The sequence below is a fragment of the Olea europaea genome, chromosome 18 (genome assembly GCF_002742605.1).
Source record: "Olea europaea var. sylvestris chromosome 18, O_europaea_v1, whole genome shotgun sequence".
Lineage (NCBI taxonomy): Eukaryota > Viridiplantae > Streptophyta > Magnoliopsida > Lamiales > Oleaceae > Olea > Olea europaea.
This window is the reverse complement of record NC_036254.1, coordinates 11,222,686-11,239,671: the sequence shown is the minus strand read 5'-3', so window position 1 is coordinate 11,239,671 and position 16,986 is coordinate 11,222,686. Positions and strand designations below refer to the sequence as shown.

At 34.6% G+C, this 16,986-nt stretch overlaps 1 protein-coding gene across 1 annotated transcript; it reads right to left on the bottom strand.

The window, feature by feature from the left end:
• Positions 1-14,629: 14,629 nt before the first annotated feature.
• LOC111366733 lies at positions 14,630-16,732 on the bottom strand. The gene is made up of 3 exons (XM_022987431.1): positions 16,231-16,732; positions 15,731-16,095; positions 14,630-15,364 (listed from the first exon to the last, which is right to left on the bottom strand). Exons 1-3 carry the CDS (start codon positions 16,730-16,732, stop codon positions 14,630-14,632), a joined length of 1,602 nt encoding a protein of 533 aa, XP_022843199.1.
• Between the last annotated feature and the right edge of the window lie 254 nt (positions 16,733-16,986).

Sequence of the window (16,986 nt, the reverse complement as noted above, 5' to 3'; positions counted from 1 at the left end):
TTTTATTGGAATAATAGTTGCGATAAACCGATTTGTCTCCCTTTTAATTTTTCGCGACAATGCAATGGCATTGTGGTGACAAATATCCTGTTGCTATTTCGTACTTTCTCCGTCAAATAAATAGTATCGCGAGTTTATTAATGTGATGGATGAGCAAAAGTTGTCACGGAATAGATTCAGTGACTCAAAAGCACGACAATACCAGCAACAAACATATTGTTGTCTCTATTTTATTTTTGTAACGAGATCTCAATATTTACGAGAACACTTTTTTGTCGCAAAATCGATTATTTTTTGTAGTGTTAAAATAGGTAAGGTCTAACTGACTCAATCCTACGACAAATATTGAATATTTTAAAATATATTATGCAACATATCAAACATATTGTAAATCGCATTTTGCGACAAATATGATTTGTTATTAAAAATATATCACTATGTACGTGTACTTGTCGTTGTAAAATAGAATAAAAAAATAATTCTATCTTTAAATTAATCTTCGCAACAAATACTTTTCTTACAAAAGTTTTATTGGAATAATAGTTGCCATAAACCGATTTGTCTCCCTTTTAATTTTTCGCGACAATGCAATGGCATTGTGGTGACAATTATCCTGTTGCTATTTCGTACTTTCTCCGTCAATTAAATAGTATCACGAGTTTATTAATGTGATGGATGAGCAAAAGTTGTCACGGAATAGATTCAGCGACTCAAAAGCGCGACAATACCAGCAACAAACATATTGTTGTCGCTATTTTATTTTTGTAACGAGATCTCAATATTTTCGAGAATAATTTTTTGTCGCAAAATCGATTATTTTTTGTAGTGTTAAAATAGGTAAGGTCTAAGTGACTCAATCCTACTACAAATGCTGAATATTTTAAAATATATTATGCAACATATCAAACATATTGTAAATCGCATTTTGCAACAAATATGAATTGTTATTAAAAATATATCACTATGTACACGTACTTGTCGTTGTAAAATAGAATAAAAGAAATAATTATTTCTTTAAAATAATCTTCGCAACAAATATTTTTCTTACAAAAGTTTTATTGGAATAATAGTTGCGATAAACCGATTTGTCGCCCTTTTAATTTTTCGCGACAATGCAATGGCATTGTGGTGACAAATATCCTGTTGCTATTTCGTACTTTCTCCGTCAAATAAATAGTATCGCGAGTTTATTAATGTGATGGATGAGCAAAAGTTGTCAAGGAATAGATTCAGTGACTCAAAAGCACGACAATACCAGCAACAAACATATTGTTGTCTCTATTTTATTTTTGTAACGAGATCTCAATATTTACGAGAATAATTTTTTGTCGCAAAATCGATTATTTTTTGTAGTGTTAAAATAGGTAAGGTCTAACTGACTCAATCCTACGACAAATATTGAATATTTTAAAATATATTATGCAACATATCAAACATATTGTAAATCGCATTTTGCGACAAATATGAATTGTTATTAAAAATATATCACTATGTACGCGTACTTGTCGTTGTAAAATAGAATAAAAAAAATAATTCTATCTTTAAATTAATCTTCGCAACAAATACTTTTCTTACAAAAGTTTTATTGGAATAATAGTTGCCAGAAACCGATTACTCTCCCTTTTAATTTTTCGCGACAATGCAATGTCGTTGTGGTGACAAATATCCTGTTGCTATTTCGTACTTTCTCCCTCAAATAAATAGTATCACGAGTTTATTAATGCGATGGATGAGCAAAAGTTGTCACGGAATAGATTCAGCGACTCAAAAGCGCGACAATACCAGCAACAAACATATTGTTGTCGCTATTTTATTTTTGTAACGAGATCTCAATATTTGCGAGAATAATTTTTGTCGCAAAATCGATTATTTTTTGTAGTGTTAAAATAGGTGAGGTCTAAGTGACTCAATCCTACTACAAATGTTGAATATTTCAAAATATATTATGCAACATATCATACATATTGTAAATCGCATTTTGCGACAATTATGATTTGTTATTAATAATATATCACTATGTACGCGTACTTGTCGTTGCGAAATAGAATAAAAAATAATTATATCTTTAAAGTAATCTTCGCAAGAAATATATTTCTTACAAAAATTTTATTGGAATAATAGTTGCGATAAACTGATTTGTCCCCCTTTCAATTTTTCGCGACAATGCAATGGCATGTGGTGACAAATATCCTATTGCTATTTCGTACTTTCTCCCTCAAATAAATAGTAGCGCCAGTTTATTAATGTGATGGATGAGCAAAAGTTGCCACGGAATAGATTCAGTGACTCAATAGCGCGACAATACCAGCGACAAACATATTGTTGTCGCTATTTTATTCTTGTAACAAGATCTCAATTTTTGGGAAAATAATTTTTTGTCGCAAAATCGATTATTTTTTGTAGTGTTAAAATAGGTAAGGTCTAAGTGACTCAATCCTATGACAAATATTGAATATTCTAAAATATATTATGCAACATATCAAACATATTGTAAATCGCATTTTGCGACAAATATGAATTGTTATTAAAAATATATCACTATGTACGTGTACTTGTCGTTGTAAAATAGAATAAAAAAATAATTCTATCTTTAAATTAATCTTCGCAACAAATACTTTTCTTACAAAAGTTTTATTGGAATAAGAGTTGCCATAAACCGATTACTCTCCCTTTTAATTTTTCGCGACAATGCAATGGCGTTGTGGTGACAAATATCCTGTTGCTATTTCGTACTTTCTCCGTCAAATAAATAGTATCGCGAGTTTATTAATGTGATGGATGAGCAAAAGTTGTCACGGAATAGATTCAGTGACTCAAAAGCGCGACAATACCAGCAACAAACATATTGTCGTCGCTATTTTATTTTTGTAACGAGATCTCAATATTTGCGAGAATAATTTTTTGTCGCAAAATCGATTATTTTTTGTAGTGTTAAAATAGGTAAGGTCTAAGTGACTCAATCCTACTACAAATGCTGAATATTTTAAAATATATTATGCAACATATCAAACATATTGTAAATCGCATTTTGCGACAATTATGATTTGTTATTAATAATATATCACTCTGTACGCGTACTTGTCGTTGCGAAATAGAATAAAAAATAATTGTATCTTTAAAGTAATCTTCGCAAGAAATATATTTCTTACAAAAATTTTATTGGAATAATAGTTGCGATAAACTGATTTGTCTCCCTTTCAATTTTTCGCGACAATGCAATGGCATGTGGTGACAAATATCCTATTGCTATTTCGTACTTTCTCCCTCAAATAAATAGAAGAGCCAGTTTATTAATGTGATGGATGAGCAAAAGTTGCCACGGAATTGATTCAGTGACTCAATAGCGCGACAATACCAGCGACAAACATATTGTTGTCGCTATTTTATTCTTGTAACAAGATCTCAATTTTTGCGACAATAATTTTTTGTCGCAAAATCGATTATTTTTTGTAGTGTTAAAAAAGGTAAGGTCTAAGTGACCCAATCCTACTACAAATGCTGAATATTTTAAAATATATTATGCAACATATCAAACATATTGTAAATCGCATTTTGCGACAATTATGATTTGTTATTAATAATATATCACTATGTACGCGTACTTGTGTTGCAAAATAGAATAAAAAATAATTATATCTTTAAAGTAATCTTCGCAAGAAATATATTTTTACAAAAATTTTATTGGAATAATAGTTGCGATAAACCGATTTGTCTCCCTTTCAATTTTTCGCGACAATGCAATGGCATGTGGTGACAAATATCCTATTGCTATTTCGTACTTTCTCCATCATATAAATAGTATCGCAAATTTATTAATGTGATGGATGAGCAAAAGTTGTCACGGAATAGATTCAGTGACTCGATAGCGCGACAATATCAGCAACAAACATATTGTTGTCGCTATTTTATTTTTGTGACAAGATCTCAATTTTCGCTACAATAATTTTTATCGCAAAATCGATTATTTTTTGGAGTGTTAAAATAGGTAAGGTCTAAGTGACTCAATCCTACTACAAATATTGAATATTTTAAAATATATTATGCAACATATCAAACATATTGTGAATCGCATTTTGCGACAAATATGATTTGTTATTAAAAATATATCACTATGTACGCATAATTGCTGTTGCAAAATAGAATAAAAAAATAATTATATCTTTAAAATAATATTCGCGACAAATATTTTTCAAACAAAAATTTTATTGGAATAATAGTTGCGATAAACTGATTTGTCTCCCTTTTAATTTTTCGCGACAATGCAATGGCATTGTGGTGACAAATATCCTACTGCTATTTCGTACTTTCTCCATCAAATAAATAGTATCAAGAGTTTATTAATGTGATGGATGAGCAAAAGTTGTCACGGAATAGATTCAGTGACTCAATAGCGTGACAATACCAGCAACAAACATATTGTTGTCGCTATTTTATTTTTGTGACAAGATCTCAATTTTCGCTACAATAATTTTTATCGCAAAATCGATTATTTTTTGGAGTGTTAAAATAGGTAAGGTCTAAGTGACTCAATCCTACTACAAATATTGAATATTTTAAAATATATTATGCAACATATCAAACATATTGTGAATCACATTTTGCGACAAATATGATTTGTTATTAAAAATATATCACTATGTACGCATAATTGTTGTTGCAAAATAGAATAAAAAAATAATTATATCTTTAAAATAATATTCGCGACAAATATTTTTCAAACAAAAATTTTATTGGAATAATAGTTGCAATAAACTGATTTGTCTCCCTTTTAATTTTTCGCGACAATGCAATGGCATTGTGGCGACAAATATCCTACTGCTATTTCGTACTTTCTCCATCAAATAAATAGTATCGAGAGTTTATTAATGTGATGGATGAGCAAAAGTTGTCACGGAATAGATTCAGTGACTCAATAGCGCGACAATACCAGCAACAAACATATTGTTGTCGCTATTTTATTTTTGTTACAAGATCTTAATTTTTGCGACAATAATTTTTTATCGCAAAATCGATTATTTTTTGGAGTGTTAAAATAGGTAAGGTCTAAGTGACTCAATCCTACTACAAATATTGAATATTTTAAAATATATTATGCAACATATCAAACATATTGTGAATCGCATTTTGCGACAAATAAGATTTGTTATTAAAAATATATCACTATGTACGCGTAATTGTTGTTGCAAAATAGAATAAAAAAAATAATTCTATCTTTAAAATAATATTCGCGACAAATATTTTTCATACAAAAATTTTATTGGAATAATAGTTGCGATAAACCGATTTGTCTCCCTTTTAATTTTTCGTGACAATGCAGTGGCATTGTGGTGACAAATATCCTATTGCTATTTCGTACTTTCTCCATCAAATAAATAGTATCGCGAGTTTATTAATGTGATGGATGAGCAAAAGTTGTCACGGAATAGATTCAGTGACTCAATAGCGCGACAATACTAGCGACAAACATATTGTTGTCGCTATTTTATTTTTGTAACAAGATCTCAATTTTTGCGACAATAATTTTTTGCGCAAAATCGATTATTTTTTGTAGTGTTAAAATAGGTAAGGTCTAAGTGACTCAATCCTACTACAAATATTGAATATTTTAAAATATATTATGCAACATATCAAACATATTGTAAATCGCATTTTGCGACAAATATGATTTGTTATTAAAAATATATCACTATGTACGCGTACTTGTTGTTGTAAAATAGAATAAAAAAAATAATTCTATCTTTAAAATAATCTTCGCAACAAATATTTTTCTTACAAAAGTTTTATTGGAATAATAGTTGCGATAAACCGATTTGTCTCCCTTTTAATTTTTCGCGACAATGCAATGGCATTGTGGTGACAAATATCCTATTGTTATTTCTCCATCAAATAAATAGTATCGCGAGTTTATTAATGTGATGGATGAGCAAAAGTTGTCACGGAATAGATTCAGTGACTCAAAAGCGCAACAATACCAGCAACAATCATATTGTTGTCGCTATTTTATTTTTGTAACGAGATCTCAATTTTTGTGAGAATAATTTTTTGTCGCAAAATCGATTATTTTTTGTGGTGTTAAAATCGGTAAGGTCTATGTGACTCAATCCTACTACAAATATTGAATATTTTAAAATATATTATGCAACATATCAAACATATTGTAAATCGCATTTTGCGACAAATATGATTTGTTATTAAAAATATATCACTATGTACGTGTGTACTTGTCGTTGCAAAATAAAGTAAAAAAAATAATTATATCTTTAAAATATTATTCGCAACAAATATTTTTCTTACAAAAATTTTATTGGAATAATAGTTGCGATAAACTGATTTGTCTCCCTTTTAATTTTTCGCGACAATGCAATGGCATTGTGGAGAAAAATATCCTGTTGCTATTTCGTACTTTCTCCATCAAATAAATAGTATCACGAGTTTATTAATGTGATGGATGAGCAAAAGTTATCACGGAATAGATTCAATGACTCAATAGCGCGACAATACCAGCAACAAACATATTGTTGTCACTTTTTTATTTTTGTAACAAAATCTCAATTTTTCGACAATAATTTTTTGTCGCAAAATCTAATATTTTTTGTAGTGTTAAAATCGGTAATGTCTAAGTGACTCAATCCTACTAGATTGTACTGCCTATCTCTTTAAATACTTGAGAATTTACAGATGTAGATTTTAGGTGGCATCAACATGCATTAATAACAATCCATATTTTAAGTGCAGTTCACTTCATTAATATTAGTTAACACAATAGTTTTCAGTTTTCCATTTTTATAATTAATGTTTGACATATAAATAATTGGATTAGACTAATCCAAAATCATTCAACATTTTGCCAATTGAACATTTTTTTTTCAATAAATTTTAGAAGATAAAAAATTAACATTACTTAATTTGTACAATATAGAAATTTATTGTTAACAATAAAATACACGGTGTACAAGACATTCTACAGGTTTTCAAATTTACATAACATTTTTTCTATTTTCTCATTCAACACAATTTTTTTTGTTATACAAAAGGTTTTTATTATTTTTCTTAAATGTTGATAAATTTCTAAAAAATCTTTAATTTTTTAAATTTCGCTGCTAATTCAAAATGATTTGGCCTGTTTGACAACATTTCAAAGGTTTTTTTTTCTATGCACATTTACAATTATACATTCACACAATAAAAAATTTTGTAGTAAACTATTCTCTACTTTTTAACTATACATTCTTCAGAAAATCACTATTTAAAACTCCATTTTACCCAAATAATGGTGGTCAAATAGAGCCTTAATGTCATTTGGTAGGCAATTATGCTAAGCCTAGGCCGCCTAATATTTATTCTAGTCGGTAGATGTATTGGCCATTGGATAATATTTATTCTAGTCAGCAATTTTATCTAGTCAAAGCCGATTAATAATTTCTTGGTCGGTAAATATAAAGGCACGAAAAAAGTTTGCCAACAATAATGCATTCACCGACTTTTTCTTTCGGTCGGCAAATGTATCTCATTTAGGCCGACTACAATATTATCGTAGTTGACAAAAGTGTCTAATCTAGCCCGGCTAATATATTTTATTGGTCGGTAAATGTTAATGTGCCGAGCCCCTAAGAAATATAATAAGATATCCACCAACCCATTTTCATTGTAGCCCGGGAATATATATAGTCTAGGCTGAGTAGTAATATTTTTTGGTAGTAAAATATTATTTTTAGTGGCTAGTTCTATTTTGCTCTCTGCGATTGGCTGGCAATGATGATTTCCGTTGACTATTTCTATATTGTTTTCGGTGGCTAATTCTATATTGGTCAATGCGATTGGTTGGCAATGATGACTTTCGTTGACTGTTTCTATTTGGCCAGGGAAAAAAAAGGTTGGAAAAGGTATAACCAACTAAACAATTTCCATGGTCCGCAAAAGTAGTGTTTTCGCCGACTAATTTTCGGTTGGTCGATAAAGCCACAATTTCATGCAGTGACATTGTTCATCTTTCAGTGCTGAAAAATCTAACACGATAATGATTCCAGGTAGATTAGCCTGTGTAATTTTAGTTATCTTAAAAGCAAGTGCACATAAGTACCTAATTGAAAATATATATTATTTTTGTAAGCCGCAAATGCTAATTTGTACATGTCACAACCTATCCCAACCTAGCCTTGGACAGCTATGCACAGGGATTTTGTTTTGGGCCTCCCTCGAGCATAGCATAGCATTGATTCTATCTTTGTGGTGGTGGATCTGTTTTTAAAAATGATCCATTTCATCCATTACAAGAAGACAACATATACAGTCAACGCGATTGTATTTCTATAGGGTATATCAATTACAATGACTTTGTATATCTATTGTCTGAAAGGGATACTCATTTTCGTGGTCACAATTGGAGAAGTCTGTGGCATTTGATGAATACATGGTTGGATTTCAGTAGTGCCCACCACCCCAGAGAGATCAGACTTGGTTGTTAACCATTCCTTGGGTCATTTGCTTCATTGTTTAGTCGACAATCAAGTCATGTGATCCTATGCCAGATAGGGTTTGCTCACAACCTTGCATTGAACTGAAGCACGTTCTTTTCTCATAGTTTATGGTAATGTCCCTTGACGTCCTCTTGATTGGGCCTAGTACCTCATGAGTAAGATTACATGGCAAGGTCGGTGATTTTGTGGAAGAACTGCAACACATTTACAAGACAACTCATGAGTATGAGCAAGCTGTCAAGTATAAACAAGTTGCAGAGATAAAGTGATGAAATGTGGAATTTGAGGTGGGAGATTTTATATAGATAGTGCTAACAAAGGATCGTGTCCTATAACAAGCTTTTGGAAAAGAAGATTAAATCGGCAGAGGTCATTGCCAAGATTATCCCAAATGCATATCATTCGAAGCTATCTAATCATATCCGTACTTTTGGACGTTTTTAATGTCAAACATCATTTGCCATATTGCTTATGACGTTTTTAATGTGAAATATATTTTGTTATATTGTGGGATAATTCTGATGATCATGCTTCTTCCAAACAAAATACGCAGACGAATTTCTTCCAGCTGGTTTTCTGGTTATTCTTCGAGGACCCAAAGGGTAAAGTGTGTGAGCATATTTTAAAATTTATAACAATTGTTATCTCAATAAAAAGTGTAATAAAATCATTGAATATGGATGGTTTGTATGGAAAACAAAGCTTAGTCATATAATCATCGCAGTATGGAGGGCTCAAAAGAACGAAGAATAAGGAATCAACATGTTTCTTTAATGCTGATCCAAACCTCCCCATTAGGTCTATCTGCAGACTTTGTGTTGATGGTGTTTCTACTTAGAGAGAGAGAGCATTTGCATGCTGTTACGATTGCCAGCAGTGGCGTTTTACTCAAAATCCATCAGAATTAAAAGCCAAAAAGTTTTGAAGGCATAGGAATATTGGCACCACTTTTCAAGAGCAGTAGGGTTTCTTGTTATAAATGTGCATCGCACCTGAGGATTTGGTGGAAGAATCTAGTAGTTGAATGTCATCAATGTTAAACTCTGATTTCTGAATGGAACAAAGCACACAGATCTTGAAAAGACTATAGTTTGACCCAAACAACACCTAGAGGGGGGTGAACAGGTGTTTATGCGGATTTTAACAATTCAATCAACTTATGTAACAAGTCACATAAATTAAACTTTGTCCAGATTCATTCACATGATTTAACTACCTATGTTGAATTTTCAATTGAATTAAAAATGACAGAAATCTATAAATAACTCAACAAATTGTTGACGGAGAAAACCCTACTGGGTAAAAACTCCGGGCACAAGCCAGTAGGTATTCACTATAGAAGACTTCAACTTACAGTACACTAGATATGACTGTATCTAACAACACTCTGACCTCCTTACTATATCAACCAAAGCTCTCCTGGATTTTGCAGATCTGTGCTAAAATCCCAGCCTTGTCCTTCTTCTATTTCCCGTGAATCAGCAAGAACTCCAGTTCTTCAATCAATCTCCTTCCCGAATCTTTAATCAGTCGATCTTCTGAAAGTAGTGAGGATTTTTGAAAGCTGTTTTGTTTTAAGAGGTGTTTGATGTTTTTCTTCAATAAGACATATGATGAAAAGAAGGAATTATGAAGTTGATCCTTTGGTTGAGAGGAAAAATCTTTCAATTGTGTTTATCCAAAGGTTGTATACGAAAAACGGGACTTTTGAATATATATGAGGTCGGTTTTGGTAGTATGGAACGTCTAAAAATTGCAAGGAAGGAAAATTACCAAAACCCGGATAGCATTGTTGCTCGAGCGAAGTGCCGGCGAAACTCTAGCGACGCACTTTTGCTCGAGCTAAGCAGTGGCGAAACTCTAGCGAGATAGGTTCTGTTATTTAGGCTCGAGCGAGGTCAGGGTGAAACTCTAGCGTGATCTTGCGCCGTTTTCATCTTCAAGGCACCCAACTTTACCCTAGACCTATACCATAATTTTTGCTAAATTGCAACACAAGTCCCTGAACTTTTAGACCTTTACAAATTAGTCCTTGACTTTACAAACTTGACAAATTGGTCCTTTTGGTCACAGATTGCCAATTACAACATTTTCCTAACAAACTCCCCCTTTGGCATTCTGTGACAAAATTACACAAGACAGTCAAGGACACAAAAAGAAATGTAACTCTAAACGACCAATCCATTCAACCAAAGCAGCTATCTCTTGTCGAACCTGTTTCCTGAAATACAGAAATTCAATACCAAGTTTAAAAGCACGTGAAATGGAAATAGTAAATAAAACAAGGAATAGTGTGTATGTCATTAGCCAGATTAAGAAGCAATAGTAATGTAAGTCAAAAACACCAAAAACATACATCAATATTGCTAAAACATCAAAAACTTAATCTAGCCATTGAATAGATACAAAACCACAGTTATATCACAATTAATCAAAAAATGAGATCTATCTATCTATCATATATCGACTCCCCCTTTTTGTCACAAATGACAAAGGAGCAAAAACAAAAACTACGCGGCAGCATCACCCGCACTCGAAGACTCATCACCAGTCTCGTCACTCGTGCTCTCATCCAAGCGATCACGGATCCAACGTAACTGACGCTGACAGACAGCCAAAGCAGCCGAAATGTAGAAAGCTCAGCAAACTGAAGCTTCGAAGCAGCACGTAACTACGTGAGCCATCATACGAGCCTGCTGCTCGACCAAAGTAGCCATCTGTCCCATAAGCGTCACCATGGGGTCAATGGACAAGGAAGCCACCCCTGGAGCGGAAGTAGACATTGAAAGAAGGTCGGCCTGAGACGAAAGAGCCGGAGGAATATCCAAACGATTAGGAAGAAAGACACGGGAACCCCCAGAAAGGATGTCACTAATAGGATCAAGGGGCTCCGAAAAGTCAAAAATATCAACTGGCTTATCATGAGCTGCAGCATAAGTAGAAGAAGAGGACGGGACATGGACTCGAATCTGGTGGATGGTCTGCTGTCCTATCGGATGACCTATACGACTAGACGACCCCTCAGGGAAAGAAGCACCAAGAGATAGGACAACCCTATGAATCAGACAGGCATAAGACAAACCTATACGACCCTCAAGAGTACAAAACGAAGCCGAAATCTGCTGGCACACAAAACTAGGAAGGTCTATAGAGTCCCCATGAAGAAGGGCATAGAGAAAACGGGCTCGCACCATAGGTAAAGAAGAAGTATGGGCAACGGGCCACAAGTTTGTGCACACGATGCGCAACAAGACCTTTCTATTAGTAGGTAAGTAACCTGTGGCCATCGCCGTAGACCCCCCAGCAGACGGGGTGTTCAAAAGAGTCGACCGAACAAGGGCATCGACAGAAGAGAAGCAGGAAGAATGTAAGGATAAGTCGGATGGGAAATCTGAGGTATACCTAACGTAAGAGCTACCGTAGACGGAGTAACACGAAAATAATGACCTCTAAGAAAAACCCTAAATGACGAGCCATCCACATCATGAATATTAGCATAAAACTCCTGAACTAAGAGTGGAGCCAGCAATGTAAGACCAATAAGAAGGGGCTCCCAACCCCGAGAAACAAAGATAACGATAATGTCAATAGGAAGGTTAGACAAAATTAACTCACGCTCCATGAGAAAGGGGTGTAAGGAGAACTGAGAAGTGAAGACCTCTTGAGCTGTAGCAGAAATAAACCTAGATCTACTGTAAGACGTCGAACCACTAGCGGGCTGTGCAGAGGGACGAGAACGCTTACGGGCCATTTGGCACACGTGGAGATGGAAAGAATAAGTACCATGGAAAATGCACGTACCACGATACAATATGACATGAGGAGATGCGCACACAAACACACAGATGAGGCATAAAGAAAATGCATCGAACCACGTAAACGACATGCAGAACAAAACAAGCATGACCGAGTGAGAGTCCAAAAATATGATCAAACCACATAAACTTGAAAGAAGACACACATGGCACGTTACGACATGCAAACAAATAGGAAAGAACGAAGGAAAAAAGAAGAAAAACAAAGAAAACCAAAACATACATAAGAGGTAAACTTTCATTGAACACGTGATGGACGCGACTTCGGCACCAAATTCCAAGTACATACGGGGCCCAATCACAAATCCAAACACATCCCTAAAAACTACACTCCATGGACTTTACAACCATCAAAGCCACACATCAAACCGATTAACGAAACGCAAGAATGACTCCAATGAAAATGGACTAAAAGTGTGAAAAACATGTGAAGAAAAACCATAGTAATGCACAATTTATGGAAATTGGTGATGCAAAACATGTTTAAGAACAATAAAAACAGCCAAGGAATGCACAAAACAACAATATAACGAAGCAGTGAGAGAAACAAATTAAAAAAAAAAAACCGAAACTGTGAATTATCCAAAAATGTGAAGCCAAGAGTTGAAACTTTGGATCAAGAACCGTGTTAAAGGTGTCGAATTGAGACAAAAGTTAATGGGAAGTGAATAATATTGATGGAAGAAAAGAAAGAAAGGAAGAAGGAGAGAAAAAGATTGAATTGCGCAGAAAAAATGAAACAGGGTCGCTGTAAAAGGAATTGTTGCTCGAGCGAGACCTGGGCAAAACTCGAGCGACATCCATTCTACTTTTGTCGCTCGAGCGAAATCCAAGCGAAACTCGAGCGAAAATCAAATGTCAAAAATAACACCAAAAATTTGAAATTGAAGAAATATAGCACAATTTTCAGAAAATAACAAAAATAGCTCCAAAAACGTTTATTTTTATGTTCATTTTGAATTTTTGTTATATCAAAACAATCCAAAAATAGAAGATGAAGCACGTACCCAAATATTTAGACGATGCGAACAATAATCACAAAATCACAAACTCAACATTCAGAACACATAGACAAATCTTAAGTCAACACATAGTTCAAAATCCCGTGGAGTAAATTGTATACAGAACATCAACGTGAAATGTGCCACGTAGTCCATACAAGTTAGACTCAAAACCTTAAATTAGTGAGAAAGGACATGTGAAAACAACTGTAAAGGAGTGTATATCGACCAAGTGATAGTCAAATCCAATTCCACGATGACCTATATCAAACAGTATTATTGTCACAATTTTACTCCCCCTAACTGTATGCCATATATATATATATATATATGCAATTCTACCCTGATTAGGCAACATAAATGACCCCAGTAACAAACTTTGGGCCGGTGACTCCCAAGCCAGACAACCATAGGGCACCAGGTTAGAAACACCTAAGGCTTAATTGTTCGAGTCAAATAGGCCCCGAAGACAGACATAAGTTCAGAGAATAACATAGAAAATGGGGAAAGACAGAATTGAGTAGGTTACACTCGTCACAGATCAAGTCAAATGGACAAACAACCCCAATCACAGAAGAATACCATCCCAAGTCCCACCCATGCGGTCAAGACTCACCTACAGGACTACAGTGTGTGTTGTGCGAAAATCCATGATGAGCCATATACCAAGAACTCCACAGAAAATGAGAACTACGATGGAACCTCAGACTCGTACATATGATGAAAGATAGAGTTTGATCCTAAATGCAAACGTAATAAAGTCAAACAAGAGGCACAAAAAAAGAAAATTCTTTTTTTTTCTTTTTTGTAAAACACACAAACTTAGTAAACAAAATAAAACTAAAAGACGAACTAACAATCAAAATGCACCACACACACATTGATCACATGCAAGATACGAAGTGAATAAGTGCAGATGTAATAAATGCATGAATAGGCATGAATCCATGATCAAATAGGCAAACAAATACCAACAGTCATCCGAAGCGACTCAAATCTCAACCCATCTAGTGGTTTTGTAAGTAGATCAGCCAATTGGTTGTCAGTAGAGACATGATCTAGAGAGACAACATGTGTTTCAACAAGTTCACGAATAAAATGATGTCGTATGTCAATATGTTTCGTTCGAGAATGTTGAATAGGATTCTTAGAGATATTTATAGCACTGGTATTGTCACAGAAAACAGTCATGGTCCTTTGATTAATCCCATAATCACTCAGCATCTGCTTCATCCAGAGAAGCTGAGTGCAGCAACTCCCAGCTGCTATGTATTCGGTCTCTGCCATGGATAGGGATATGAAATTTTGTTTCTTACTTAACCAGGCTACAAGATTGCTACCCATGTAGAAACAGCCCCCAAACGTACTTTTTTCTATCATCTGCATTCCCGGCCCAATCGACGTCAGAGTAGCCAGCCAAATCAAGATTAGAATCTCTAGAATAGAAAATGCCTAGATCAACGGTACCACTCACATATCTAATGATGCGTCTAACCGAGTTTAAGTGTGATTCTTTGGGATCTGCCTGAAATCCAGCACACACTCCAACACTGAAAGTAATGTCAGGTCTAGTCGCTATGAGATAGAGAAGACTACCTATTATACTTCGATATAGTGAAGGATCTACACTCTTACCTGAAGGATCACGACCTAACTTCAAGCTAGTACTCATAGGTGTCCTAGTATGCTTCTTACTGTCTAACCCAAAGCGCTTAACTAAATCCTTTGCATACTTAGACTGTGAAATAAACAACCCATCCTCAATCTGTTTCACCTGAAGTCCAAGGAAGTAACTTAACTCACCAACCATACTCATCTCAAATTCTTGCTTCAAACACTCGATGAACTCATACGCTAGAGACTCAATGGGAGAACCAAAAATGATGTCATTAACATAAATTTGGGCAATAGTGATAGTTTTTTCAATATCTCTAATAAATAAGGTCCTATCAGCACTACCTCGAGAGAACCCATGTTCCTCAAGATATGATGTAAGTCTCTCATACCAAGCTCTAGTAGCTTGTTTCAGACCATAGAGTGCTTTGTGGAGTTTGTAGACATAGTGGGGAAACTTTGGATCAACAAATCCTTTTGGTTGTTCAACATAGACTTCTTCTTGAAGAAGTCCATTCAAGAAGGCACTCTTAACGTCCATTTGATGAAGCTTAAACCCTAGGGTACAGGCAATAGCAAGCAGAATCTGAATGGACTCAAGTCGTGCAACAGGAGCAAAAGTCTCATCAAAATCAATTCCCTCAACTTGAGTATAACCCTGTGCAACTAATCTGGCCTTATTTCTGGTTATAGTACCTTGGTCATCTATCTTGTTCTTAAAGATCCACTTAGTACCAATAACATTACAGTTTTCAGGTCTAGGAACTAAAATCCACACACTGTTTCTAGCAAATTGATTTAGTTCCTCATGCATCGTATTCACCCAACACTCATCACTAAGAGCCTCTTCTACTTTCTTGGGCTCAACCTGTGAAACATAGCTAGTATATGCTAGATTGTTCAGTACCCTCTTACGAAGCCTCATACCTTTATCTAGATCCCCAATGATATTGTCCTTAGGATGATTGGACTTGACCCTAGACGATGGTTCCTTAGGATTTTTGTCTCGATCTTGTGGATGTGTTTCCTTTTCAGGTGTTTCAGGTATTCTAAGAAATGATTCAGACAAAGGTAGTTCAGTAGGATCACTAGACCTTATAAGATCACCATTTTGATCGTCCATCCTATCACAATTTTCAACATTCTCCCCCTCACTCACAACATCATTTATCACAACATTGACTGACTCTATCACAACACGAGTACGTGAGTTATATACTCGGAATGCTCGGCTATTTCTAGTGTACCCTAAGAAAATTCCTTCGTCACTCTTAGATTCAAACTTACTCAAGTTCTCTCTATCACGCAAAATGTAGCACTTACTCCCAAACACACGAAAGTATTTAACAGTAGGCTTTTTACCCTTTCGAATCTCATATGGAATCTGATCGATTTTGGGTCTAAGGTAGACTCTATTGATTATGTGGCATGCAATATTAATAGCTTCTCCCCAAAAATGTAAGGCTAGTCCATTGCCATGAGGCATGGCCCTAGCCATGTCCTGAAGAACACGATCCTTCCTTTCAACCATCCCATTTTGTTGAGGAGTGATAGGGGAAGAGAACTCATGTAGTATCCCTTCATCCATGTAGAAACTCTCAAGATTAAAATTTTCAAACTCTTTCCCATGATCACTACGCATTCTGGACACTTTGAGATTGAGTTCATTACTAAGCCGTTTACACAAAGATTTTATAAGATCACATGCATCAGATTTTTCCCTAAGCAATTCTATCCATATGAACCTCGAGAAATCATCTACCACAACCAAAATATACCACTTACCTCCTAGACTTTTAGTCCTAGATGGTCCCATTAAATCCATGTGTATCAATTCCAGGGGTCTTTTGGTCAGAATTTTAGAAGTCTTTTTATGGCTTCCCTTAAGTTGTTTACCTAGTTGACATGGTCCACACACAACATTTTCACTAGGACCTATTTTAGGCAAACTATCTACCAACTCCTATTTAGCTAGCTGTACTAGACTCTTATAGTTTAAATGACCCAATCTTTTGTGCCAGAGTTCACTCACATCAATTTTTGCACTCCTACACACATAGTTAGAATTATGTAGGACTC